Raw genomic sequence first — 26,381 nt, 5'->3', positions numbered from 1 at the left:
CATTCTTTCTCACACTGCCAGTGGTTGAATCTGTCTTATTTCCTTTGTCTTTCAAGTAATTAGCACTGGGTTGGGGATATAGCTCATTGGTAAAGTACTTGCCTAGTGTATGAGAGGCCTTGGGTTCAATCCTCAGCAACGAAAAAAAAGTTGCATATTTCTATACAGGCCTTAGCCATCCTAGTTAGGGGGAAGGTTTTTGGTGCAAACAAATATGAATCCACACCTGTGTTAATTTCATTTGTAAAGCTAGGTCCATAATTATAAACTGAAGTGCTGAATGCTTCACCACCATCCCCTTGCTATGCAGAGTTCTAGTGAATGAAAGAATTACCTTTGACGCTTTCAAAAGGGGGTTTCTTACAAAATATGAATGAATAATAAATCTTTGCACTTAGTTGTCTAAGGCTTTATTGACAGAAAATATTTATACGTAACTAGCTAAAAGAAGTAAAAGTGGAACTATGTAAATAAGCTCATCTCCTCCCAGCTTTCCTTTTGGGAAGGATTATTTCCACATTGGAAAGTTTATTGGTAAATGCCTCTTTCTTCTGTCACAGCCTGCAGTGTATATCAGAATAAAGAACCGAGCCCAGAATGAGTACCTGACAGTCACTGGAAATCCAGCTGACACAAGGGCAGTGTCTGTATGCATCTCTCCCTACAGTGGAAAGAACACTCAGATCTGGCACTACTGTCGGGGACTCTTTAAATCTAAGGTACTCTACTTCTTGATGTTTTGTATTTTTATTTTGGAAAGTGAATTCTTGCCAAATAACTGGCATAAATAAAATAATGTGACTTCCTAGGTACTAAAGCATTTAAGTAAAATGGACTAAGATAATTCTTCGATCTAGAAAATTCAATTTTAAGTAAAAACTAAGGTTATCACATACGATAGATGTGCTTAAGTAAAATTCTTTAAACCAGTGATGTAAGTCACTGGATCTGAATTAGGACAACAAGCTTGAGACATTCCTCACTTGAAGAACAGACAGGATTAGCTGTCTGTATGGTTCCTAAAATGTTAAAACCTTTCTGTTTTCAAAATATACAATAAAGTAGTAGTAGAAGAAAGAAGCTATTACTGGAAAAAGCTTAGAAAATGAGAATTAGGTTTGTTTTTTCTGTCTCTTCCATTATGCTTAATGTTATGGGGGATAAGCTACTGTTTTGAAAAAGATATTAAAACTACATTTTAGTGTATCACCAATTTATCTACTTCTCATGCTTCAAAAAATGACAAGTATTTAAAAGTAATAATTGTCTGGGTATCTTTAGCACATCACAGGGCATTTTTATAGAAAACTAAGCTACACATAATCTGTCTTAAGTTAATAGGGTCTTAACATTTAACTCCATTTCAACAAATTTTCATTGAAAATCTGTTGTCAGATGTTCATGTCTTTTTAACAAGTACAAGCAGAACATAGTGGTGCATGCCTATAATCTTAGCACTCTGAGTGGCTGAGGCAGGAGGATTACAAATTAGAGCCCAAACTGGGCAAGTTAATGACATTACAAGAGCCTGTCTCAAAAAATAAGTAAATAAAAGTGCTGGGGGTATAGCTTAGTGCAAAGGCCCTGAATTCAATTCCCAGTACCTCAATTAATTAAAAAATACAGGTATTTTTGGCCTCTAGTTCAGTTTCCATACCATCTCTCCTCAGCTATAAAGATTTTAAAAGAAAGTTTGTTAAGACACAGCCAGCTAATGTCTATGATTTGTTCACCTGAAAGAAAAGGGGCCCATTCAGCTGACTTTAGCAAGTACAGTGCACTGCTGTTACCTTTCCAGGCCAGTGATACATGTCTTGATGTGATTGGCGGTCGGGACACACCTGGTGCCAAGGTGGCCCTACGGACTGAACATGGACAGTCCAGGCAGAAGTGGAGACTCAATAAAAACGGAACTATCAGCTCTTATCTCAGTGATCAGCTTGTCCTTGACGTTAAAGGTGAGCCTCGGATAAAGCACAATGCTGCATTCCTGGATATCAATTCAAGTTTCAGTCCTCCTCTTTATGGTGAAGGACAGCCTGATTTTATGTAAGAGACGTCAGTTTTAATTATTCTTGGAAAAAGTTAAGACGTACATTTTTACAAACCAAACAGTAGGTATACAGATCAAGCAGAAAAAGTCCAATAATAAAGTATGAGGTCATTTTTTGTACATTAGTAAAGTTATAAAATTTTCATTTGCAACTGTAATTTTCATGAACTCTGAGAACAAGTCTTAATTAGAGGCATCATAACCATAAAATGAAATGTCATCTGTTTCATAGAAAGAAGCATCTTTTTTTTTGCCTTGAATTGCGATGGTCCTTAAAAACCCTCAGTGAAAATTTATGGAAGGTATCAATTAACCGTGGTTTGAATTAGGAGTGGTCAGGGCCATTGTTATTCATGGCTTTTGCTTTAATTGGGTTGGTCACACCACTGTTGATGCAGAAACAGAAACACAGTGCCTGACATCGAGCCAGAGCTCTTCGGGGCAGTCTGTTCTGAAGTCTGGCACCATCGGGGCACAGAGCTTCTATAACCATGTGTTATGCCTTTTAATTCTTCAGTCTGAGTCACAGTAAAGGTCCACCTGGAGGTGACAATGTTTCAGACAACTCTGCAAATGACATTAATCTACTTTAAAAAGTGGGCTGAACAAGTTTGTGAAAACTTGAAATTGCTAAACACCAGTGTGAACAAATGTTTTTTTCTGAAATTTCTACTTTAGGAGGAAATTATTATGACAAGACGCATGTAATTGTAAATCAGACCCTGGAAGGACAGGAAACACAGAAATGGGACATTGAAATACTGTGAGAAAATCAGCACCCTTAGAAGGAGCAAAAGAACCTCAGCCTCCCTCATTGTCTTAGGCATTTGGAAAAGAAGCTACTGTGTCCTCACCTGCTGGAACCCTAAGCAGAATGAATTTTTTCCCCAATCTCCAATACTATTGCTCTTCAACCACTGAAAAGTTCAAAATGACTCTTGCCAATTAAGAATTCCTATGAAGCAAATATTATTTCTAAAAAAGGTTTTATTCAGATGGATCCCAGTAGTGGTGAGCAAGTGTCCTGAATTCTATATTTTCTCTCCTACCCACCAAACATGAATCCTGTATCTGATGACTCTTTACAGGACAGGGGTGACACTATCACCTGTATTGGTTATCAGTACCTTCATGCTGGTTACTTCTACGAGTGTACAGGGAAACAAACTCTCCTAAGTCATCATTCTGTTACAAAGATTAATAATTTTTAATATCTGAAAACATTTAATAAGCCTGTTAAGCTGCTGTTGTATTAAGTAAGCCTTCAAGTTTCTATACTGAAGCTTTTATAACTGAAGCATCCCATAAGTACTTAAACAGTACTTTTAACTGACTCTAGAGAGGGACTGCTGCAATATCAGGAGTATTTTATGTGGCCATTCTTCACTCAAAACAAACAAACAAAAAACATATAAATAAACCTACAGTGCCAACTTCTAAAGTTACAATCTAATGTTAACAAAGATACCCCTCTAGGCAGCTAGACCCTTAACAGTAGCTCCTATCCTGGTGCTAAGACCTTGTCCTAGATTTTGCCTGATTCGCCCTTAAGGCAAAGTGTTTAGAAAGACGGTGTTATGTAAGAATAGTCAGATTTTTTTTTTTTTTTTTGGTCTGGAGAAGTAAAAGGAAATGCCAAACACGCAAATTAAAACAAAGTAGTTTGAGCTTTGACCTTAACGTCTTACCCTTAGAGTAAAGGTGCAATGATTTCTGTACTTAAGGACACAAAATTCAGTTTCCATTCTCATTTTTTAGAACTCACATTGAAACAAAATCAGGTAGGAAATCATCTCTGACTTGGTAATCTAAATACTACCTTGAATAGCACAATTTACAAGTATTTTTCCCTCGAGTTGTATTTAAACTTACCTTGAGACAGCTGTTCCTTTCATCCACCTATTTTTGCCAGAAGGCAGGAAAATGTTCTATTTTTATATAGAAAAATTAAAATATCCAGTGATATTTTAAAATCAACCTTTATGCACTTTAGAATATAAAATAACAGTGAATAGTTTAAACTCAAAGAGGCCACTAGTTTGAGTATTTTTATAGGCTTGGTATTTTCATGTAAATACTGGTTGTCTCCCTCCTCACCCTTTCAATCTCAGGCTCTTTACCTTTTAAGCAGCATCTGAAACTCCCTTACATCCCCAGATGTTGAATGCCTCCCCTCAAGCATGTGGTGGTATTAAATGAAACTCATGTTACATGGAAAACTATTTTACTGGGGGGCTTGCATATACATAAAAGGTATGTATATTATCATTGTGAAAAACCAACTTAAAAAATTGTTCACAAGTTTTCGAGAGCCAAAGAAGCTCTATAAAGAAGTTGTTAGTCCAAAGAACAAAGACAAAGCCAGGTTGATGACATTCAATTCTACAAGCCACATTTATTGGAGTTGTGCCTATTCTACCACACTGGACTAAATAAACTTTCAGAAGCATGGTTTGGTCACATTTTGGGACATCTAGTACTTGTAGTTTTTTCTTATGTGCTCATTAGTACAAATATGTCTCACAACAATAGACACAGTGAGAGATAAGGATGGTGACCTTCTCTTTTTGGGTTATGTGCATAGCCGTGTCTTAGTGGGTGGACTCAAAACAACAGTAACTACCTAGCACATCTTCCCCTTAAAAAAAACTAAGCATATAAAGTAGCAACTGTTTGCTTGTGGAAAGGCACTAAACTACTTGGATTAAACATTCCGTCCAGAGGGACAATACCAAGTTCTCTTTTTCCTCATCTGTAGTTAGTTTCAGGTTCTTGACAGAAATAGCTGAACTGTTCCAAATTTGCTTCAGTGCATCCACATGTGATAAAGGAAACCGAAGTCCACAAGGCTGAAAGGGGTGAGTCAAAAAACAAACTAATGTCACTGAAGTAGCATTTTCATAACAACCCCCCCACAATTCTCAACACATTCTTGATGTCCAGCATAACTATTTTAGATAAACTATTTATACAGAGTTGCCAATATCCACATGATGCTTGCACTTCATGAAAAATATTCTGATTTAGGTAGTAAGAGATACTAGTCATTTGCAATTAATGTTTTAAAACTGGTCAATGTTAAGGGGCTGGGGATTTAGCTCAGCGGCACAGTGCCTGCCTGGTAAGCGCAAGGTCATGGGTTTGATTCCCGGTACCAGAAAAAAAACAAAAAAAACTCGTCAACGTGTATCACAGAATTGTCTGATTTAATCGCCCCTTTACAAGGACTCTATCAATCACGTGAAATGTAAGTCCACATTGCAGCCATAAAAAAGCATATTGCCTGTAAATAAAATTTTTCCCAGCTAGTGCCCCAATTACAGGAAAAACATTTTTCTCAGTTGCAACAAACCTTTGTTTCCTCATTTCCCATCATGTGTATCTCTCTCCTATTCTTTAAAGAATGATAGATGTAAACCATCTTTTCTTGCGCTTCATCCTTTTAAGCAAAAAAAAAAACCAAAATTGTGGGCTTTAATACCAGGCAGATTTTCCAACAGGTCAATAGCAAGAAAAAAATCTCAAAGTTTTGGTGCCCAGTGAAATTTACTGAATGCTGTAAGGAATCCTCAAAGTCCCATGGGTGTACATATTGTACATACTTCCTCAGTCATCAAGATTAGTACCTGTATGTAGTACTTGAAGTCACTTTTTTAAAAGGCAGTATCTTGATTTATATACCAGCTTACTGACTGGTAAGGTTACAGTTGTTTCTATCTGTACTTTATCATCCAAAATTGGCAATTTATAGAGTGATTAACTGAGGGGCAATACCAGCTGTGTGATAAAGAGGTCAAATGATTTCTACCTCATAGGTTATCTCTTCTAGAAACTTCAGTTATTCCATGTCACGTCTTTGACAATGGCCAAAAATCCTCGGCCTTACGCACCGTCTTAAACTGACTAGTTATCAGAGTAACTAGGATATATTTTCTAAAGTAGAAATATGTACTTTTGAGATGTTATGTGTCAAATGTATCCAGGTCTGACCCTGAAGGCTGGAACCGTCTGATTAAGAAGACACGTAAATGCCCCTTCTGCTCAGTCTTTCAATGGGTACCTCCAAAGACAGCTGATTATAAGGAATAAAGTATGGGATAGTTCTCAAAATTCTTAGTCTGATACAGAGCTCTGAAAACCCATAAACACAGACTCTAACCCAACTCAGATGAAGTCAGTAATTTATCAAAGGTTTCCAGTTGATTCCATGATCAATTACCCAGGGTAGGGAATCACTAGGTGGGGTAGTAAAGTTACAGAATATAGATTCTGATTGCCATGATCTACAGAATAGGTTTTAGTAGAAGAATCAATGAAACCACACAAAAATAGATCTGTGTACTGTAGAAGATCAAAGGGGGAGTAAGGCAGGGATTCTTGCAGACAGGCCTGCAGCTGTCTAAGCAAGGGCAGTGTGGCCTGCAGCAGAATGAGAAGCCAAGACCAGATCCATATTTATACAAGGGGAATGAAAGAGGGTCTGTGGGGATGACAGCAAGCCTTAAAATACCTAACAGGCAGGAAAGTCTAACACTGTGAGATCAGGGCATTATGTGACCACTAAGGAACACGGATTCCTAAGGGAAAATGGCAGGGAACAGTGGTTCCTCTGGTAACCTGATGCCTGTGCTGGAAATACCCCGAGAACAGAGGAAACCTTCTCTTCTAGATACTCACAGGTCGATTCTCATCTGGCCCTACTGTGAGGATGATGTGGTCTTTAAATTGCAGTCTCACTGTGCTGTCCAACCTTGGCAACTTCCCACCTAGAAAACCCCAAAGAAAAGCCCACTATCAAAAACAGAAAGCAACAGATACAAGTATTTAGGAAACAGCAAACCTGTAGACAAATCCAGATGTGGAATGTCCTCTCCTACTCAGATATTTGCTTCCTCCAATTCTGTGATATTAAAAGTGTAGTAGTTCACATCCTTGTGAAGCTCACTGTTACAGTGAGGACAGACATATAATTAGATAACAATATAAGTTTGTGAGAACATTAAATAGGTACAAATACTGTTGAACTGTAATAACTATTTCAACTGAGGACTGTGTTGTCTTAACAGAGCATACACTTTTCCAGTTTCTATCCTTTATCAGCTTCTTCACACCCTGGATCCTATAGGAACTACCAACTTCAAATTGCACCACCCCATCAATTCCTAGCTGTGTGACCCTGGCACATCTGGTGTGGGTAGGTCAAGCAAATTGTCCTATAAAAGCAATCCAATACAGTTCGTGAAAAAAAAAAAAAAAAGAAAAAACTCTTTCCTAAAGTGGATTTGATAAAAAAAAAAAAAGAAAAAAAAAGCATCCACTAAAAACCTACTATACTTAAAGATCAGAGACAACCCTGACAGTCTTCTTTTTCACCTAATGACACATTTTACCCATCCAGGCCTTAGATCTAATGAGAGTATTTCAGTGTTCAAGTTCTTAAGATTATGAATAGCAAAGTACCCAAAAGTGTACATATTTCTTACCCAAAAGACAGGATGTTTATTCTCCATCATGCTGGAATATACGCATTCTCTACAAGTGACCACTAAGGTGTTGGACACTGACTGCAACAGCTCCACTCCAACTACACACACTAAGGGTAGATGTAGGTCCACATTACAACTAAAATGCTGCTTTCTACCTACACAGAAAGTACCCTAGCTAAGAAAGTCTCAAGTATCCCCACCAGCCCCAACCACCTAGAGGTAAATAGCAAGCCCCACCTGGTGCTGATAGCTCTGTTCCATCTCCTACATAGTAAGGGGGAAGTCTATGTGTAACAAAATCCTTCTTCATGTCTGATGAAAGCAGTTCTTTAGTGCCCTCCAGCCGTTCTGCAAGAGTCCTCAGAAAGCCATTTAATCTTCTTGTTGCAACAGGTGTTTCCACTTGCTAGAAACAGAAATGAGCACAAGCCTGGACCCCAGGTGGATGTGCTACCAACCGCAGTCTCCACAGTAACCTGCTGAACCTAATACCCACCACACACTCTAGACCTGAATCTGTGTCATTATGGGGCAGGGAAGGGAAGGACACCACCAGGACCTTAGAAACACTATTCTATTGCTTCTTGAAACCACTGCCGATCTTTTTCTTATGAAAAAGATCCATTTTCAAGATTATGCCTGAAAAGAAAGGGGGTATCCTTGGAAATACAGCACAACCTGAGCTCTTGGCCTTTAGAAATCAAGTCACTATTATAAGGTGACTGTTTCAGTGACCTTTGCTCTACTCAGCACTAATTCACCTATCTTTTCAAAACTAACCCAACAGAACTTCTACTTCAAAGTGCAACAGGACAGTAAAGTCAAGGAACACACCAACACTGAGGATCTCCAATGGGTGTCTTCCCCAGCAATGTGATGTGTGCTAAGTCTGTAGTTCTATACAACTGTTTATTCAGCTAACATTCCCACAGTGCCTGCTACTAGTATTCTGAAATAAAGAGCTGTTGGGTGGTGACAACTACCACTCTCTGAACAACCAGCTAACAGGCAGCACTGTGTTCTCTCTGCTGGTCCTAAAGGACAGCACAGCAGACAAGCGAGGCTCATCTGGGCAGAAGTCCCAGCGTCCCCAGGTGGGGCTTTCATTGGCTTGGGCTGAAGCTGCACCTTCATGTCTACCTGCCTTTCCTCCTTACCATGAGCAGCTGCCGGGGTATTCCACTCCGTAACTCCACATCTTCCTTTGCAGCATCAAACACAAGCCCCGAAATGGTGTCCAAAAGGAAATCTGCCCATGAACTAGAACATGCACCAAGAGAGAGAACAGTAAGTGCATACAAAATATACATAAAATACCTACTAGTAAACACTCATTGTAGGATCCAGAAAAAATATTTTATGCAATAAACCCAATAGGAATATATTTAGGGTAACTGAAAGATCTCTGTACTATGCAATTATTTGAACAGTTAAATGTTACATTTTCTTTTGTGGAAAACTACTCCTTACTTAAAAAACAAGTCTACCAACTTCAGTTTTAAAAAATTGATTTCTGGCAACAGTTGCACTGGGATAGAAGCCACTGGGTAAGAGCCACTAGGAATGAGCACCAGTGTTTGATGACCTGTGCCTCAGGCAGTGAGAACTGCTTCTTTCCCACCATGTGCCGGTGTGAGTCACGCTCTGTGGCGCGGCTCTCTTTAAACATTTCCTAGCTTGTTTCAAATTTTTCTGTGCCCCCAACAGATTTTGTTTTTTTTTTTTTTTTTTTGGTTTTTCTCCAGTACCAGGAACCGAACTCATGACCTTGCGCTTGCCAGGCAGGCGCTTTTGCCGCTGAGCTAAATCCCCAGCCCCCCAGCAGATTTTGAATTGCTAGCTGTGTGCCAAATGGAAGTTCACAGTGTGACTTTCTTGTCACTCTGTAAGGAAAATGAACACTTTTCTGCTTCCATTCTGGGTAAGAGGCAAAGGAAGACAAAAGCCACCTGAGACACACTTTCCCCAAGGCATCCACTCTCTGGTGGCCTCACTGCTTTCTGACTTTAAGACACTTCTAAGCTCACATCTTTTATTGAACTTGAACCTGGACCTCTCAGCAGCATAAAATACCCACTTTGAATAGTAGTAGATGGAAATCGAAGGCCACACCTCATTACAGAATTTAATGGCAGTTAAACTGTACTCTATACTCTTTTAAGAGAACATATCTCAGAAGACTTAAGAGAATTCAAGAGTAAAACCTCTTGAAGGGTTCATTTAGGTAAAACAGCCAGTTAGCGTACTGCTGCCCCACACTACTTCACAGCAGAAGCAAAAGCTACTGGGTTTAATGAAACAGGAGGTGAAGTAACTGATGATGGATGACTTAAGATGAGCCTCTACTGAGAGTATACACAAGCTCAGGGAAAGAAGAAAAACCAATTCTAGAAAACCAGATGGTGACAGTGCTGGGACGAAGAGAAGCAGAGAGAAGGAGCAAACAGTAGCTGAGTTATAGTGATGGACATCGGAGGATGCACAGGACGAAACTATGCGGCTGCTAAGGTCCAGAGCGGATGTGGCCACAGAATGGACTTCTGGTTCCAGACTCTGTGACCTGGCCCTTTTACAGTTCCTCTGTCTCATTCCTTCAAGTGCCCCTATTCTTTTTAAAGCAGCCTCAGACTTTGTTTCTCATTTGCCAAGGAACCAAACTAGCCACAGTAACAAAAGGCATTTTTCAGTATGGAAGGCCATTCCTCAGCCTTCTGGCTAAAATCATGTGTAGTATCTGCTCTTCTCAGTTTAATATCTGACCACAATACACTAAATGGACTTTTGGAGCTGGGAGATGGAATAGAAACTTGCTCCGTCCACTCCAGGCATCAACCTGGTATTGCAGTACCTCCAGGAATGGTGCAAAAAACAAAACAAAACAAAACAAAAAACCCAAAATGGAAGCCTTATTAGTTTTATTAAACTTTATCTTTCTACTTGTGGGTACTTCTACTTGGTCCTTTATCTTCTAACCACTGGTCAAACTCCAGGTAGTTCCTCCATTATGTCTGTTAAACACGGGTAAATCGCACCCTAACAACTCAGTTGAGGAAGAACAGGTATGTGTACTAACTTGTTTTGCAAGTTATAGCTTTGAAAGTAGGAGGGAAACTGCTGTCCCTTGGACTTGGCATGACCTCTCCTATCCTGATCTTCTGACCCACCTTTATTTGTTCAACCTGGAGACTCCTCAGCTTTAGTGTCAGGTCATTTCTGAAACCCTCCTCGATGCCACAGCTTGGCTTAGTATGCTTCAAGAGTTTCCATGTAACCCTAGAGCAGAGTTTATCACACTGGCAATTGCTTACATATCTACCTCCTGCTCCTACCACTATTTCCAAAGCATAAGCTCTCCCAGAGCCCCCTGAAAATGTAACTGCAGACATCCTGTAACTAGTAGTACTCAGTGCATGCCTGAAGGGTATGCTGACCAGAAAACGTGATCTGGGTCAGCAAGGTCGCTACACTGTGGGAATAGCTCATACACAAGTGCCACCCAGTTCTTCTCATGATTTTTGTGTGTGTGTGTGTGTGTGTGTGGTACCGAGAATCAAACTCAGGACCTTGCACTTGCCAGGCAGGTGATGTGCTGCTGCGCTATCTCCCCAGCCTCTTATCATGATGTTAATGAACTGCGATCTCTGACTTTAGCTCCCACTGTTCCTCCTTTTCCTACTTCAATTTTATGGGCTACAAAAACTGGATATTAAGAGCGAGTTTCAAATGCTCCAGAGTTTCTGTTTGGGGATGTTGAAAACGCTTCAAAACAGAGCAGTGATTATTGTACAATGATATGGATATAGTCAAAACCAACTCAACTGCACACTCACAACGACAGTCTGTTATGCAAGATACAGATACATGGTGAAATTTTTTTTAAAAAGAAGGAAAGAATACAGGCTCAGCCTGGCAGACTAAAATACTGATATACCCACAGCTACGGTTCTTTACTTTCCAAACTATGGTACCCTTGCCTTGGGCAGCTCCCACTACCCTACATAGAGTGAGGTCTGTGACCTTCCCAGGATCACACCGGGGTAATCAGACAGCAGCAAAGGAATGTGGAAGCCAGCAGGATTCCTTGCTGAGAAGGAGCGACCATTCCCGCAGGTGAACGTGGCTGCAGTGGGCTGAAACTTGGAGCGGTGCTGGGACATGGGCGGGAAGAAGCATGTTTACTTTTTCTGGTAAGTGCTGATGGTCACATGAGTAGAATGGGCCAGTCCTGGAGGAGTGTCCGCCTGATGAATGGTCCCTCTGGGAAAATACAACAGATCACCTGGCTAAAGGCAGAAAAAAGGGAGGAAAACGTTATTAAGAGCCATATCTCTCAACTCCTCCTTAAAAAGATAAATACAAGCTTTGAATTTCAGTCCTTTCTAGAACCACTACTGTCTGTGCTGGGCTCTCCTGGCATCAAGTGAGTTGCCTTCAGTATGTCCACAAGCCTGTCCCTGAACTCCCCTCCACATCAGCATTCAGGCCGAGGGTTCCCATCTCAAGCTGATACCAGCTGCACCTGAACTGCCTCACCCCGATGTGGGATGGGAAACGATGACATCCTCTTTCTGGGGCACCTACTCCCTCCCTCTCAGTTAAGAGCAGGGGCTGAGTCACACAGATGCTGCAACATATTGGCTGGGGACTAGGGTAATTTGTTTACCTGCCCTCAGCCTCAGTTTCTCTGACATAAAATGGGATGACAGCCACAAACCCCACAGGATTAGTTCTGCTGTTTCCAAGGCTCTTGGGGCAAGGATGGCTGTGTGTGTGCATTAATATAGTTTATCTGCTTGTCCCCCACTGCTTGATAATCTGAGCTTTTCTAGGCAGTCTATACTTTACCCATCCTGTACCCCAGAGCCTAACCTAAAGTGTCTTCCACACAACACAGGCTCAAAGAATGTTAGGTAAATGGATGAACCAACTGAATCTAAAAACTAGATCTAATAAAAGATTAGTCTGTTTTTAAAGACAGGGTCTCACTATGTAGTTCACACTGGCCTTGAACTTGAGGAGATCATCCTGCCTCAGCCTCCTAAGTCGTGAGATTACAGGCATGTGCTATGGGAGACCAGAGAGGAAGATTAAGGCCTCACTGGCCTCCTCTGTGAGCACTAAGGAGAAAGGCGGTGTGCAAACGAGCTGACATGCTAAGGAAAAGGAACAGCAGCTGAGATCCTATTGTTTACCCAGGCAAGTACCACAGATGCTGGGAGGCAGATGAATCCTGTGTTACTCTAATTGCTCGTACCTGTGTCTGAGTGAATAAAGCCAAGGTGTGCCAGTCACACGGGGCTTTTTGTCAAAGGGAGACAAGAACCCTTTGGCCCCTGACATTTTAACCTAACTGTGTCTCTTTGTGTTTGATCTTTGTCTCCCCTTGGTCAGGTAGGAGCTCGTAGAGTGGTTCCTACAAGCCACCACACCTGGCTCAACTATTTTTGTGGGCAGATGAGCCTCTGCTACCCTGCTCCCTTTCTCTCTCACAAAGCAGTGGACAGAAATATTCTCCAATTAATCCTGCCCTGAACTACTTTCTTCCAGATCCAACCCAGATCAGAATATTCTGAGCAGTAGCTGCCTAATAACAGAAGGAGCCTTGAGAGCAGCTCAGCTCCTCTCTGCAGTGTGTGAAGCAGTCTAGTTCAGTAGCTGAGATCACGAGCCATGGAGAGAAGGCCCAAGAACAGTCACCCAAGAGTGGGCTTAAAGCTGTCCCTCAAGTGGAAGGCATACATGTTTTTATATATCCATGAGGGTGCTCTGCTTGCTAATTCTTCTCTGAATGACCCCAAAAATGACAGGACTTCAAGTAAATAAATGTCTTACTGATAATTATAACTAACACTTACTGAGTATCTGTGCCAGTCCAAGTGAGTCCTTCACATGCATAGCCATTATTTGATTCCCACTAAAGGAAATCAGACAAGTTTTCTAAGAAATAGAATAAAGTTTAATTATGAAGCTATTCCTATCCCTCTGAGGCTTTTTTCCTCAATAACCTTTCTCATGGGGATTAGCTATGTTCCTATCCAGTCTAACTGCTCAAAGACAGATTTTCTTAGCAACAAGGTGTCAACAAACCAGTACATAATCAGGCCACCTGGCTCTGTGGAGAAGGAATCCTCAAGAACTTTCATCATTACTGTTCTTCTAACAACTACATGCAAAGGGAAGGAAAGAGTTCGCAGAAAACAGTCTGCTACATAATTAGGAGGCAAATACGTCATGATGAATTTCTGCGGCGAAAAAACAGGGATTCCTGACTGTACTGTGCCTGTGCTCACGACTGTCTGAGACGTGGAGAAACTGAACAAGGCCCAGTCTTCTGCTGCTATTCTGGAGGAGCTGGTACTGCACAGAATTCATTTTATTTCTGTTAAACTAGATTGTGCACAGAGACAAGTTATTTGGAATTTAATACTTCGTTAGTTCATTTCTCCAAGTACAAACCACAATACTCCAGAAGCTACCTGTGTTGGCTGCTTTCAATGAAAGCCACATGCCCTGAATCTGTGGGATATATGCCCCTGAGACCATTATACAGACTCTAAACTTCAAGGCTGCATTTATCTTAGCAGCAGTGAGAACCAGCTCAGGAGGTGCCCCCTTGGTCATCCTGTACCTTCAACGTGAATTCGTGTGTCGGCGCACCAAGGCAGGCCTCAGACTCCACACTGTACTCGCATGCCAGGGCCACTGTGGGTGGGTAGAGCCGCCAGTGCTTCTCTCCTTCCAGCTGCAGGATAAAAACCTAGAGAGCAAGCAACCATGGTGTCAGTACAGCCCCCTGATAACTGACAGGCAAAATGCTTCCAGAACATCAGCCCTCCAAGGGTTGAGACCAATCACACACTTAAGATAAAAGTGAATGATCAAAATGCATGTCAGTGCACACAAGTGAAAGTTGCCACTACTGGTTTTTATTCTTGAAAACATAATCATGTATCCTGATAGTGATATTAACCCTTTTCACTTTGTTAGAGCTTAACCAAGTTCTTTATATCCAACTATCTCATTCCTTTAAATCTTCTATCAGATAGCTGAAAGCCTGTAATCTCTAGTGGGAAAGCCAAGCTTCAGCTATTGCTGAATGTCTAAAGTTCCCAAAATTGAAAACGCACTGGCAGATAGGTGAACTTAAAAGTTTTAAATTCTTTTTTTTAGCCAAAGATTTTTTAATGCTCTATGAAAAATATGCTTTTTAAAAACACTTCTGGAAAATGTACTGATATCAAATTGCTCTCAGAGGGGGAAAAAAGGGAGGACTTTCTACTATCGTTGTGTTCACACCTTGTACTTCATTAGCACAGAAATACAACTATGAAATACCTAAGCCAAAGAGGTAACTTTTTTTAGAAGCCACATGAGTGAAATCAACACTTTCAAGGTGCCAGTGCCTAAGTGAAACCATGACCCTCATTCAGGCTGCCCAAAGATTTTCACAAATGGAAAAAATATATGTATTTTTGGCAGCTATTGAGAAAGAACAAAATAAAAGCAGATGTAAAGATTTGTGATCTCACCTTATTTTACTTTGTGAAATTAAAGAAAAAGTTAATCACTTTTCTAGAGCTAAATTCAATAAATACCTGTTTCAAAGGAATACATGGCTCTTTGTATTAGTAAGGCTGGTAATAATCCCTCCCTTTGAGAAGGAGCAGGAAACCAGTTTGAAGAAATCTGTTTTGGCCCAACACTTGGATGAAGTCAAACTCTCCAACAGTACACAGAAAGAGCAGCCACAGATCTGGTCTAAGAGTCCTACGAAGTTGCACGACCCATACAAACTCAGGCTCATGGCAACTCTTCTTTCATCCCCTGAGCAATGTGTTCTCTTTCTTACCTCAACATCATCATAATGAGGAGGTAGGCCCTGAGATCCTGCAGGGGTTATGTACACATTTGAGCCAACCAAGGAGCCAAAGTAACACTCTAGCTTCTCCTGGATCTTCCAAAGCTCATCCTGGAGGAGGGTGGGAGAGGAAAATTAGATTAGAAATTAAGAGAAAGCATAACTAAACTTGTTCCCTTACAAAGTCTTCCTTGCACAACTATTACAGGCCAGACAATTAAGTAATGAAAAGCCCCTCAAGAATCTTCCATTCTAGTGCAAACACCATTGAAAAGGTGAGCAAATAAATGAAAGATGGGCAAAGCATGCAACCGAGAGTCCCAAGGGATTTTAGGCAGGCAGATGACACAAGCAAATGTACAGTTTTAAAAGTTCACTGGCGCTTGGGTAGAGAAGAGATGTAGACATGCAAGAGAGACTGGTCTGGAAGCTACTAAGGCAGCAACACAGGGGGAGATGAGCAGGCAATGAAGGAGAAGAGAGGAAAAGAGAAACGGAACAACAAGGTCTACTCTGGGAGCAGCACAGATGGGACACGCTGATAGATAAAGCGGTGGGGATAAGAAGAGTCAAACACAAACAACTCCTAGGCCTCGAACCTGTCAATCAGCCCATGAGCTCCCACTTCCAGGGAGAGGAAGGACTGCTTAAATTTTTTTTTTTCTAGGGAGAAAAAAAATGAAACAAAGAGTTTTACACAGAGATGTTACATTTGGGAGGGTAAGACACTCTCCTTCCCCCAGTGTGGAAATGACTTTAAGCCTGAGGTTCTGGCAAGAAGGAAGGACTTGAATTTATATTTGGGAATTACCCAGCAGTTGCCTTAAAGTGGGTATTTAAGTCAATGGGAACAGAAATGACCACCTGGGAGGAAGACACAGGCACCAGAGTGCCTAATACTCCTCCTCTCCAGTCATTCATCAGCTCTTCAGGTAGAAGGCAGATGGAAGGGCCTGTGAGGGAGAAGCCAGACATTCCTGTGGAGGCATCGGATTTTTCCCAGGACAGAGGAGAAGTGGGTGAGGGAGGCAGCAGTCAAGTCACACAGATACTGGCATTTCCTACATGCCAGGTGCTGCTTCTAGGTGCCTTATGCACGCTAATTCTAGCACTCTTCACAAAAACCTGTCTCACAAGATGGGTACTATTATTGTCTCTGGTTTGCAAATGAGGAAATAGAAGCACCAAAACACAGTTATTAAATGATGACACAAGAACTGAAATCCAAGTAACCTGGTTCCAAAAGTCCACACCTCTAATATAATTTAAGAATAGATGGGTCATCTATATTAAAGAGGTCAAAGTTTTAAGCAGTTTTAAGTACAGTGCCTGACACACAGAAGAAATTGTAATATACTAAAGTATTTGCTGAGTAAACCAATGGCCACAGGTTGACCAATGGCCACAGTTTGGGGGTCAATCGTACCATGGGACTAAAAACAATCTATAGTATTAAAAATACCAAGTGAGAAAGACGAGTCAGTATGAAAAAAGTTTCAAGAGACATGTGTTTATACATTACTGGCCTTCTTTATTTATAGATCTCGGACATTTTCCTTAAACCTAGGGAAAAAAAATTAATGCCTCTGAATAGCTCTGAAGAGGTAACAGGGGTCCCAGGGAGCTTAATTTATTCAGGGAGGGGCCAAGAGGGCCTGACTCTGTAATTATATTTATGTGGCAACTGGAACCACTGGAAAACCAGGGCTTTTCTGACTTTCCCTCTCTGCTGCCAGGAGGTCCAGGATATACTAGTGACTCCCTGACTCAAGATCTGTACCCGACGAAATTATGTCTCTTCTCTTTTTAAAGGTTACCAAAAATGTTATCAACTGTATTGTTTGCCAATTTCTTTTGGACCTTGGCTTCTGATTCTGCCATCTGTGGCCTACTTAGAAAGACGTAGGGCCAAACCACTTTGGTCCAAGTTGTAGTTACAAGCTAGGTTACTTTGGTTTCTTTATTTATAAAACAATTCTATTACTCACCCCAAGACTGGGGAGCAGCACAAAACAATGCATTTCAAATCTTATTCCAATTAAAAAGCAATATACAAGTGTCATTACTTCACCAACACTGACTCAAGGACAAGCAAGCTCCTGAATCTGTCTTCTCCTTTACCACATGACTCCTAAGAGATGCATAAATGCTGAGATGTGGACAAATGAAATACGGAAGGTACAAGTTTCTCCAAAGCTGGGCAAAATCTCCTCTGTCCATTCACTTCTCTCCATTTCCCAGTGAGAATCTCTACAGAATCAAATCAGAACATCTAGGTCCCAAAGCCCATGGGTATACCTGAAGACCAAATAAATATGGGAAAAGCCCTACTGGAAAATGAGCATCTTTCAAAGTATGGTGGGACAATGACTTAAATTTAGAGTCAGACAAGTTCAGAACAGCTATGGAAAAGTATCTAGTATTCCTAGATTAATAAACTGTACACAATCTTAGAACCAGTGAACAAATGGTTGTCTAATCCAGTGTCCACCCAACCTGACCACTCATGAAGGACCACTAGACTTTCTATTCTGGTGTTAATATGCCCATCCCACACTAAACCTCTTCATAATAAGTACTTAGAACTCAGCTTCTACTGTAAGAGGGTGGGGTTCTTCAGTTTCTAATTATTTCAGGTACAAAGAGAAGGTAGTAGAAAGAGAAGAAACAAAACAAAACATCTTAGTCGAGCATGAGGGCTGAGAAAACGCATCCTTTCTGTAATAATAAGAACAGATAAACAGGGTAAAAGGCACTTATGATTCCTAGAGGGCTGCGCGGGGCTGCAGAAGACAAAAAGAGAAATTCAAGAGGGAGGTGACACCAAAGTACAGAAATGATAACCATAAAGGACACCACAAACAGGCCTAACAGTAACCCTCTGCTGGCTTATAACCAAATTACATATAATCAATTCCACTGAACTCATTTATGCTCGTAGTTCTTAGGTTTCTAAAACCCACTCTTAGAAGTGGTGCTTCTTCTCAAGCAGACAGTAATGGACTAGCTCAAAAAGAAGCAGTTTAGGCATGATGTGTATATTTTCAAATTTCAAATCAATTCAAATGTGGTGCGGGAAATGATTTATAAATTTTACTAGGGGCATTTCAGGTCTGCCTGAGATGGAATAACCAAAACCAGGCCTTGTCCTGGATAGAGTACTTACACTACATGCACAGTATGAATAAATTCAAGAATTTTAGGCAAAAGAGAGAAGGACATTCACTAGATGAGGCCTAGTGAGTTAGAACCATTATTGGCAACTGACGGCAGAGTCCCAGGAGCAACCAGTACAGCCACTTCCTGCTCCCCTCAGCACAGCACCTCATGGAGCCCCACTTTCTCCTCCCATGCTGCCACTTTGATTCCGTCATAGGTTACAGAAGGGAGTTTCTAAATGGAGACAAAGCCTTATCTAAAACTCAGAACAGGCCTTCAATTGTTCTGAGGTATGTGTCACACAAAGTTCTCACATCTCCAGGAAAGCAGATTAGCTTATCCTAGATCTGCACTTTGTAATTGCAGAAACTGAGCACAGAGCAGGCAAATTACTCCCCAAAGGTCTATCACTGATATGGAATAAATTTAAAACTTAGCCCGTCCTCCAGGCTGACAGAACAAAGCTGACCTCTACTACCACGGCCACCCCAGGAGCTAATCCAGAACCCTACCCCTCAATGTCACCAGTTTAGCTGTAAGAATGGGGACTCTTTCTTAGACGTGTATCTGGTATGTGATCTGGTCACAGCTATGAAGCCTCTACTTAGAAAGATACAGGCAGCAAAAGAAACCAACTTCAAGAAAAATAATATTGATGTTCTCCTATCTTAAATTATAGACAGGAAAAACCACAGAACAATCTCTACCATATACAAAAACATGAACCAGTCCATATAACATGGTCCTGCAGGAGTGATGCTACTTTAAAAGCTTTATAAACTTGAGATATAATTTAGCTTTATACCTCAGTGATACCCAATATTTAGCGTGGATTGCTTGAGAGTCTAAATAATTTAGATAAAAGCTAATGTAGAATTTAAGCTGGAATGCACTAAGACCAAAAAGATGCTACTCCTTTGAAGAATGGCAGAAGGCACACCATCAAACCACATTTTCACCTGTGAGCTGATCTATGACCAAACGTTAGCACTTGAACAAGTAAAGAGGATTCTGCAGTGGGAAACTTGTTACCTTAAATCTCTGAGGTTGGTGAAACTGAATTGTTGCCCTTTTCCGATCGAAATCTTTTCTGAGCTGAAGAAAATGCACTTTGCCATCCTTATTTAAAACCTTCTTCTTCCCATGGACACACCGGCAGACATTCATGTCTCTTCCATAGTACATGCCCTGGCTGCACAGACTCTTCAAATCTGTTAGCCTGAAGAGAGACTGGTAATATGTGGCAAGTGCAGGGTCATCCCTCTGGATGAGGAGAGGCTTCTTCTCCCAGAATTTCTTGAAAAAAGTCTCTGTCTTGATTGGAGAGATTAAACTTTCAAAGAGACTACTGGGGCTATCAAAGTTTAAGGTGAAAGCTCCACCTATCGCCTCCACCTTCACCCGCTTACTGGGAACAGGCCCCTCTTCCTTCCCATTCTCAGTAGGCTTCGCTTTCTTTGGCATTGTTCTGTGTTCAAGACAAAGCAGGGAGGAAATGCAGACCTACCCAAAGAACAAAACACATGATTAGGTTTTCCAAAACACATGATTAGGTTTTCCGAAACACCAGTACTGGTGTCGTGGATCTCACACGCACACTGTGTGGGACTACTCTACCTTCCTGAGAATGCTTCCTAAGTCAATGCTTTCTCAAGGACGTGAGAACCTTACACCAGTACCATTTCTTCAGCCTCAGGTATGACTGAGCTTCAAACACCACTCAGATTTTATACATTCATCCAAAGGAGAACGTGCTTTTCTTTCACACATGCATGAACTCCTTGAATTCATCATTTATTCAGGTGTATAATTATTCCCAAGTAACCACGCAGCCGTCTCAGCAGTTCCCGGTCATAGGCTGAGCACTGATAGAGCAAAGCCAGAAATCTTGACTTTGGCTGCCATCAGACCCATGTCCTGAATCTAATTAGATGGACTCGGAGTTACAAACATCTGATGGCAGACAACCAATAGCTGTCCACTGCCAGCTTGGTGTGCTCTTCACCACAGCACCACCCTCAACTCCTATTCAGGTAGGAACCAAATCTCTGGAACAGTGGTGCCACCTGCTGGCTGAAATGAGATGCTGCCTGAGCCCAAGACCATTCTTCCCTTCCAAACCTGAGTATGGCTTTGAAAACTACCATTGTATCAGAATCTTCCCCCAGTTAAAGAGCAACACACACCAAACCAAACAAAACCTAAAAAGTGACATCTAAACACAGTTATAGACCAGTCTTTAAAAAGCTGTAACTTTTTAACTGAAGTAAAACATAAAATACAAATATCCTTGACACAGCACTTCTCTAACTTTAATCACCAGAACACTTTGTAGTTTATGATGCACTAGATCGGAGATGGGGCTTCATATTTCTGTCTTTTTCTTCTCCCCACATCACCCTGTGTGTGTGTGTGTGTGTGTAATGGGGATTGAACCTACAACCCTCACACTGAGCTACATTCCCAGCAAATTTTCTGAAATGGTCTCAGTAAGTTGCCTGGGCTGGACTCAAACTCATGATCCTCTTGTCTCTGCCTCCCAAAGTGCTAGGATTACAGACCTGTGCCATTACACCAGGCATAAAATTTCTAACATGCTCTGCAGTAGTGATGCTGCTTGTCCATAGGTGGTACACTTCTGGGTAGCATGAGATATGATACTCCCAAGCATTCCCAGGTCTCAGAACTGCCCCAAACCACAACCACAATCATACATATAAGACCCTGGCATTTTCTGAGTTGAAGAATTGTGATTTAAATTACACAAATTTCCAAAGGTTAAAAATTATTTAAGTATCCCTTAAATAAGTATCCCTTATCAAAATGATTAACATTTAGTATCCCTTATCAAAATGCTTAGGACTAGAAGTGTCTGATTTTGGAATATTTGCAAATATACAATGAGTTATTTTGACGATAAGGACCCATCTAAACTCAAAATCCACGTTAGCTTTCCATTACTGTATACCTGAGATGAACAACCTAAAAGAGTGAAGATTTATTTTGGCTCATGGCTTCTGGGGCTTCAGGTTACTATGGGCTAGAACTGTTGCTTTTGGGCCTGGAGCAAACAGAACATGGTGGGGAGCATGTGATGGGGTAAAGTTGCTCGCCTCACAAAAAGGAAGCATTGCCATCCCAATGTCCCATTTAAGGGCTTGCTCCCCACCTAACCTCCTTCTGTTAGTTCCAGTGCATAAAGGTTTTACTACTACCCAGGAGTACCTCAGACTAGCAACCAAGTTTTTGGCACACTGCCTTTAACATTCAAACTACAACAAAATCTATTTATGTTTCACATACACTTTATACACACAGCCAGAAGGTAACTGTTCGATGCTTTTAGTGTCTGCATTTTGACTAATCTGTCACATGATGTCATATGGAATTTTACATGTGTAGCATCATGTTGGGACTCAAAATACTTTGTATTCTAGAGCATTTCACATTTCAAATTTTGGGATCTGAGATGCTCAACCTGCACTTTTTCTTTCTTTTCTGGGAAGGGATCGCTTTTACCAGATTTGTAAAAGTGTCTCTATCTCCCAAAAAAGTTGAGAATCATTATGCTTATAAATAGCAAATTTTCCCAAAGGCCAGTAACTTACTTATAAGGGGCAACTCCCTAATTCACTGAGTTATCAGAATTGCACAAATGCTGTTTTCTTCTTCTCTCTTGTATTTTAGCTATAGTGAGAACTAAGTAGAATATCCAAGCCTAGGAAGTAAAGACCAAAGAATAATCTGTTACACATTGCTGCTAATTTATAAAAAAAAACTCTAAAATGCAACCCAGATATAAACTGCACAAATTAGAAAATGCTGAAATGTAAAACTATAAAGGTCTCATTTTAGTTTTTAATTTTCTATCAACAAATAGCTCAGTTCTTTCAAAAGACACATAGGACCATGGCAGAAAATTATACAGATTGTTATCAACAGCCTATAGTACAGGGGTAAGAGTTTAAGTTTTGAAAGACTTAACTTTAGCATTTTGGGACGTGGTCAACGAGACACATTTTCGGAAAATGTGAAAATCCTCAATAAGATACTGGCCAACAGAATGCAATAAATCATCAAAAATATCATACATCATGACTACATAGGATTCATTCCAAGGATTCAGAGACGGTTCAGCATACACAAATCCTTAAATGTAATACATCACATAAACAGAAGCAAGAACAAAAATCACATGATCATTTCAATAAAGGCAGAAAATGTATTTGACAAAATCCAACATCCACTCATAATTAAAAACCTTGAAGAAACAAGGAATGGAAGGTCTTTATCTCATTCTGATAAAAGCCATCTATGACAAACCAATGGTCAACATCAAACTAAATGGACAGAAGCTGAAAGCTTTCCCACTAAAATCAGGAACAAGACAAGGATTTCCACTATCACCACTTTGGTTCAATACAGTTCTCAAAATATGAGCAAGAGCAGTAAGACAAGACAAAGGAAAAAAAGATAAAGGGTAGGGAAAGAGGAAGTTAAATTATCACTATTTGCAGACGAGTATTTGTGATGCCACCACAAGACTTCTACAACTAATACCAAATTCAGTAGTGTATTAGAATACAAAGTTGACACTCAAAAATCAGTACCATTCCTGTACAACAACAACAAACTCAAGGAGAGGGAAACTAGGGAAACAATGCTTTTCACAATAGCATCTAGAAAAATGAAACACTATACTTAGGAATTAACCTAAACAAGGAAGTGAAACGAAACGAAAACTATAGTGTAATGAAAAGTATACCACTGTGAAAAAGGAGACTGAAGAGGATATCAGAAAATGGAAAGATACTCCTGCTCCAGGATAGGCAGAACCACTATAGTCAAAATGGCCATACTTCCCAAACTGTTATATAGATTTAATGCAATCCCAGTCAAAATAACAATAACATTCCTTACAGACCTAGAGAAAACAATCCTAAAATGTACATGGAACCAGAAGAGATCTGGAATAGCACAAACAATTCTGGGCAAAAAGGGCAAGGCAGGGGACCTCATACTCCCAGACTTCAAATTATACTACAAAGCTACAGTGATAAAAACAACATGGAATTCGCAAAAACAAACACAAACAAACAAAAAAAATCCACCAGACTTGTAGATGAATGGAAAAGAGTAAGATAAAAGCAAAAACTCCAGGCACATTTAGCTATGTTATTTCTGACAAAGGAGCCAAATCCCTTCAACTGAGGAAAGAGAGACTCTTTTAAAAATGGTGTTTGGAAAACTGGTTAGCCACAGGTGAAGGCTGAACCTAGATCCCCATCTCTCACCATGCACTAATGTCTAAATGGACCAAAGGTCTAACTGTAGAGCAGAAACAACCTGCTGGAAGACAAAACAGGTAAAACTCTTGAAGACATAAGTCTAGGCAAAGACTTTCTGAACAAAACAAAAGATAACACCAAAAATCAACGTATGAGATCACATCAAAAAGCTTCTGCACAACAGAAACCACCACCAGTGTGAAGAGACAACCCACAGAATGGGAAACGTTGCCAGTTATTCCTCAAAGTTCTAGTATCTAGAATATATAAAGAACTCAGAGGGTTCCCACCAGCACTCACTGACAAGTGTGGCTCACGACCCCTACACTGTACAAAATGATACAGTTTATATTGAACACCCGCTCTCCTTCAGGGGCTGGGACTCAGACCTCCTCCAGGCTGCCTAATCACTGCCCCAACAAAACTCCTGACTGAGCCTCCGGGTTAGCGATGTTTCACACTTGAAGAAAAGTGCAAGTGCTAGAGCAATAGAGCACACATACTGGACTTCACTAGAAGATTCTTGGAAGTGGGCAGCTGGCCGCGCAGGACTTCATCTACATGCCTCTCTCCCGTGCTAATTGTGTTTAGTATCTTTTCCCTGTAGTAAATTAGTGGAGTCTTTGCAGTAAATTGCTGAACCTCAATCGTCTCCGCAAACCCAAGACATCACTCACAACTAATTTTTAAAACTAACTGTTAGTCTGGTTTAATAGGTTTATATCACTAAAAGTACCCTACTAAATAGTTTACAGTTGGCCACATATCTCTCACCCTGCACAACCGGTCACTCTGATATTTATCTAAGCAATGTAAGCAGTTAGAAGATGCAAGTGGAAGGCTGGCCTTCTTGACACATACTAGATGAAGTTTAAGTACACTCACCAGACAGTATGGCTAAATAAAGTGCACAAAATACGTAAGACAAAATAAAATCACTTACAGAATTTTCCCTACCTACCATCACTAACAAAAATAAACCCAATACTGCATAACAAATGCTTTTGCTGGAAAACAAATTTCACTACTTAGCCAAAAGTTACATCATTTATTGTTTTTCTATGTTCATGCTGAAATGATTTGAGATACTAGGCAAACATACTATTCCTCACATTACTCATTATATGACAAATGGTTGTCATATAATGGTTATCATATTCCTTTTAACAGCTTTTGGAGGGTAGAAGGAAGAGTAGATGGCACGCTATACTCCATGAAACATACAAAATCGTAAGACCCATCACAATTTCAGACAGTAATAAAGTAAAAAAGCACTGGTTGGGCATGTATACACCTGTAAGCCCAGCTATTCAGGGGGCTGAGGCGCGAGCACCAGTGAGTTTGATGTGCATCTGGGTGACTTAGTGAGAACCTGTCTCAAAAATACAGAGCTGAGGATGTAGCTCAGTGGTAGGCAAGGCTCTGAGCTCCATGTCCAGCACTACAAAAAAAAAAAAAAAAGTAAAAAAAAGTGTATCTGGAATCTAAGAAACACATTAAATAAGAAATGTTTCATCTAGAATAGTACAGCCAGCACAAGCCTGCCTACATAGACCACCCAGAGAGAAGACAGTAAACATTTCTATAAAGCTAAAAGGAAAAAAACCCAAGCTTTTGAAAAGCAACTGTTTCAACATGAGTTAACTATCAGCATTGAAAGGTAAAATAGAAAGACCAAGTCAAAAGGAAAGATTCAGTTTATACTTCGGTAACTACTCTGAAGCCAAGTGCTAAAAGACAAGCAACACACAGTAGTCAGCAAATACAGAACCCTGGAATTGCAGGGTCCTAACAGTTCCGTACAGATTAGTAACGACTCTTCTGAAGCAGCCCTCCGTCCACACAGCCAGACCCACAGGCTTCCCACCAGCCAAGCCCCTGGCGCACAGCATCTGTGGAAGCCTGGTTCGAGGACGCGCCAGCAAGCTACACGGACCATACTGCGCTCTGCTGCTGACTTCAACCACCAACGCTGCACAAGGCTGGACTCGGCAGCACTGGGTCATACTTGGCATAAGTGATACACACTGCCTCTGCCAAGGTGGCTCGGGCTGACTAAAATGTTTCTAGGACACAGGGATTTCCACCAACCCAGGGAGTTGCTCCTGGTCCTCCAAGCCTGACTGGCGCTGTTTTCATGTATTAGTTTTTTTGGGTTTTTTTGGTGCTGGGAATCGAACTCAGGACCCTGTGCTTGGCAGGCAGGCGCTTGTGCCGCTGAGCTATGTCCCCAGCCTGTGGTGCTGTTTTCAACTTTGTGTTGGAGAGTGAGTGAATTACCGCACTCCCACGCTCCGCGGCCACAAGTGAATTACACCACACTCCGCAGCCACGCGTGAATTACACCACACTCCGCACTCCCAGGCCACGCATGAATCACACCGTACTCCACGGTCATGCATGAATTACACCACACTCTTGAGGCCATGCGTGAATCACACCACACGCCACACTCCCAGGCCACGCGTGAATCACACTGCACTCTGCACTCAGCGGCCACACGTGAATTACACCACACTCCGTACTTCCAGGCCACG

At 41.0% G+C, this 26,381-nt stretch overlaps 2 protein-coding genes across 4 annotated transcripts in view; one reads left to right on the top strand and one right to left on the bottom strand.

The window, feature by feature from the left end:
- The window catches only part of Crybg3 (beta-gamma crystallin domain containing 3), a 125,703-nt gene extending 121,188 nt beyond the window's left edge, over positions 1-4,515 (top strand). For both annotated transcript variants that reach the window (XM_005375490.2, XM_013503474.1), the window contains exons 20-22: positions 561-719; positions 1,799-1,958; positions 2,732-4,515. In XM_005375490.2, coding sequence (XP_005375547.1) covers positions 561-719; positions 1,799-1,958; positions 2,732-2,820 — 408 coding nt within the window. In that variant the 3' untranslated portion in view covers positions 2,821-4,515. The remainder of the gene's footprint in view (positions 1-560; positions 720-1,798; positions 1,959-2,731) is intronic.
- Mina (MYC induced nuclear antigen) overlaps positions 4,429-26,381 on the bottom strand; it is a 29,812-nt gene continuing 7,859 nt past the window's right edge. Inside the window, exons 2-10 of one of the 2 annotated variants that reach the window (XM_005375492.1) lie at positions 19,589-20,059; positions 15,389-15,508; positions 14,168-14,296; positions 11,719-11,822; positions 8,697-8,799; positions 7,777-7,945; positions 6,731-6,819; positions 5,406-5,492; positions 4,429-4,902 (exon numbers count right to left, since the gene is read on the bottom strand). In XM_005375492.1, the coding sequence (XP_005375549.1) occupies positions 4,744-4,902; positions 5,406-5,492; positions 6,731-6,819; positions 7,777-7,945; positions 8,697-8,799; positions 11,719-11,822; positions 14,168-14,296; positions 15,389-15,508; positions 19,589-20,020 (1,392 nt within the window). In that variant the 5' untranslated portion in view covers positions 20,021-20,059 and the 3' untranslated portion in view covers positions 4,429-4,743. The remainder of the gene's footprint in view (positions 4,903-5,405; positions 5,493-6,730; positions 6,820-7,776; positions 7,946-8,696; positions 8,800-11,718; positions 11,823-14,167; positions 14,297-15,388; positions 15,509-19,588; positions 20,060-26,381) is intronic. The other variant, XM_005375494.1, reaches the window with a different exon arrangement.

This window comes from Chinchilla lanigera, unplaced genomic scaffold (genome assembly GCF_000276665.1).
Source record: "Chinchilla lanigera isolate Chin_1 unplaced genomic scaffold, ChiLan1.0 scaffold00006, whole genome shotgun sequence".
NCBI classification, from domain to species: domain Eukaryota; kingdom Metazoa; phylum Chordata; class Mammalia; order Rodentia; family Chinchillidae; genus Chinchilla; species Chinchilla lanigera.
Note: the sequence above shows the minus strand (reverse complement) of the source record. Positions and strands in the feature narration are given on the sequence as shown.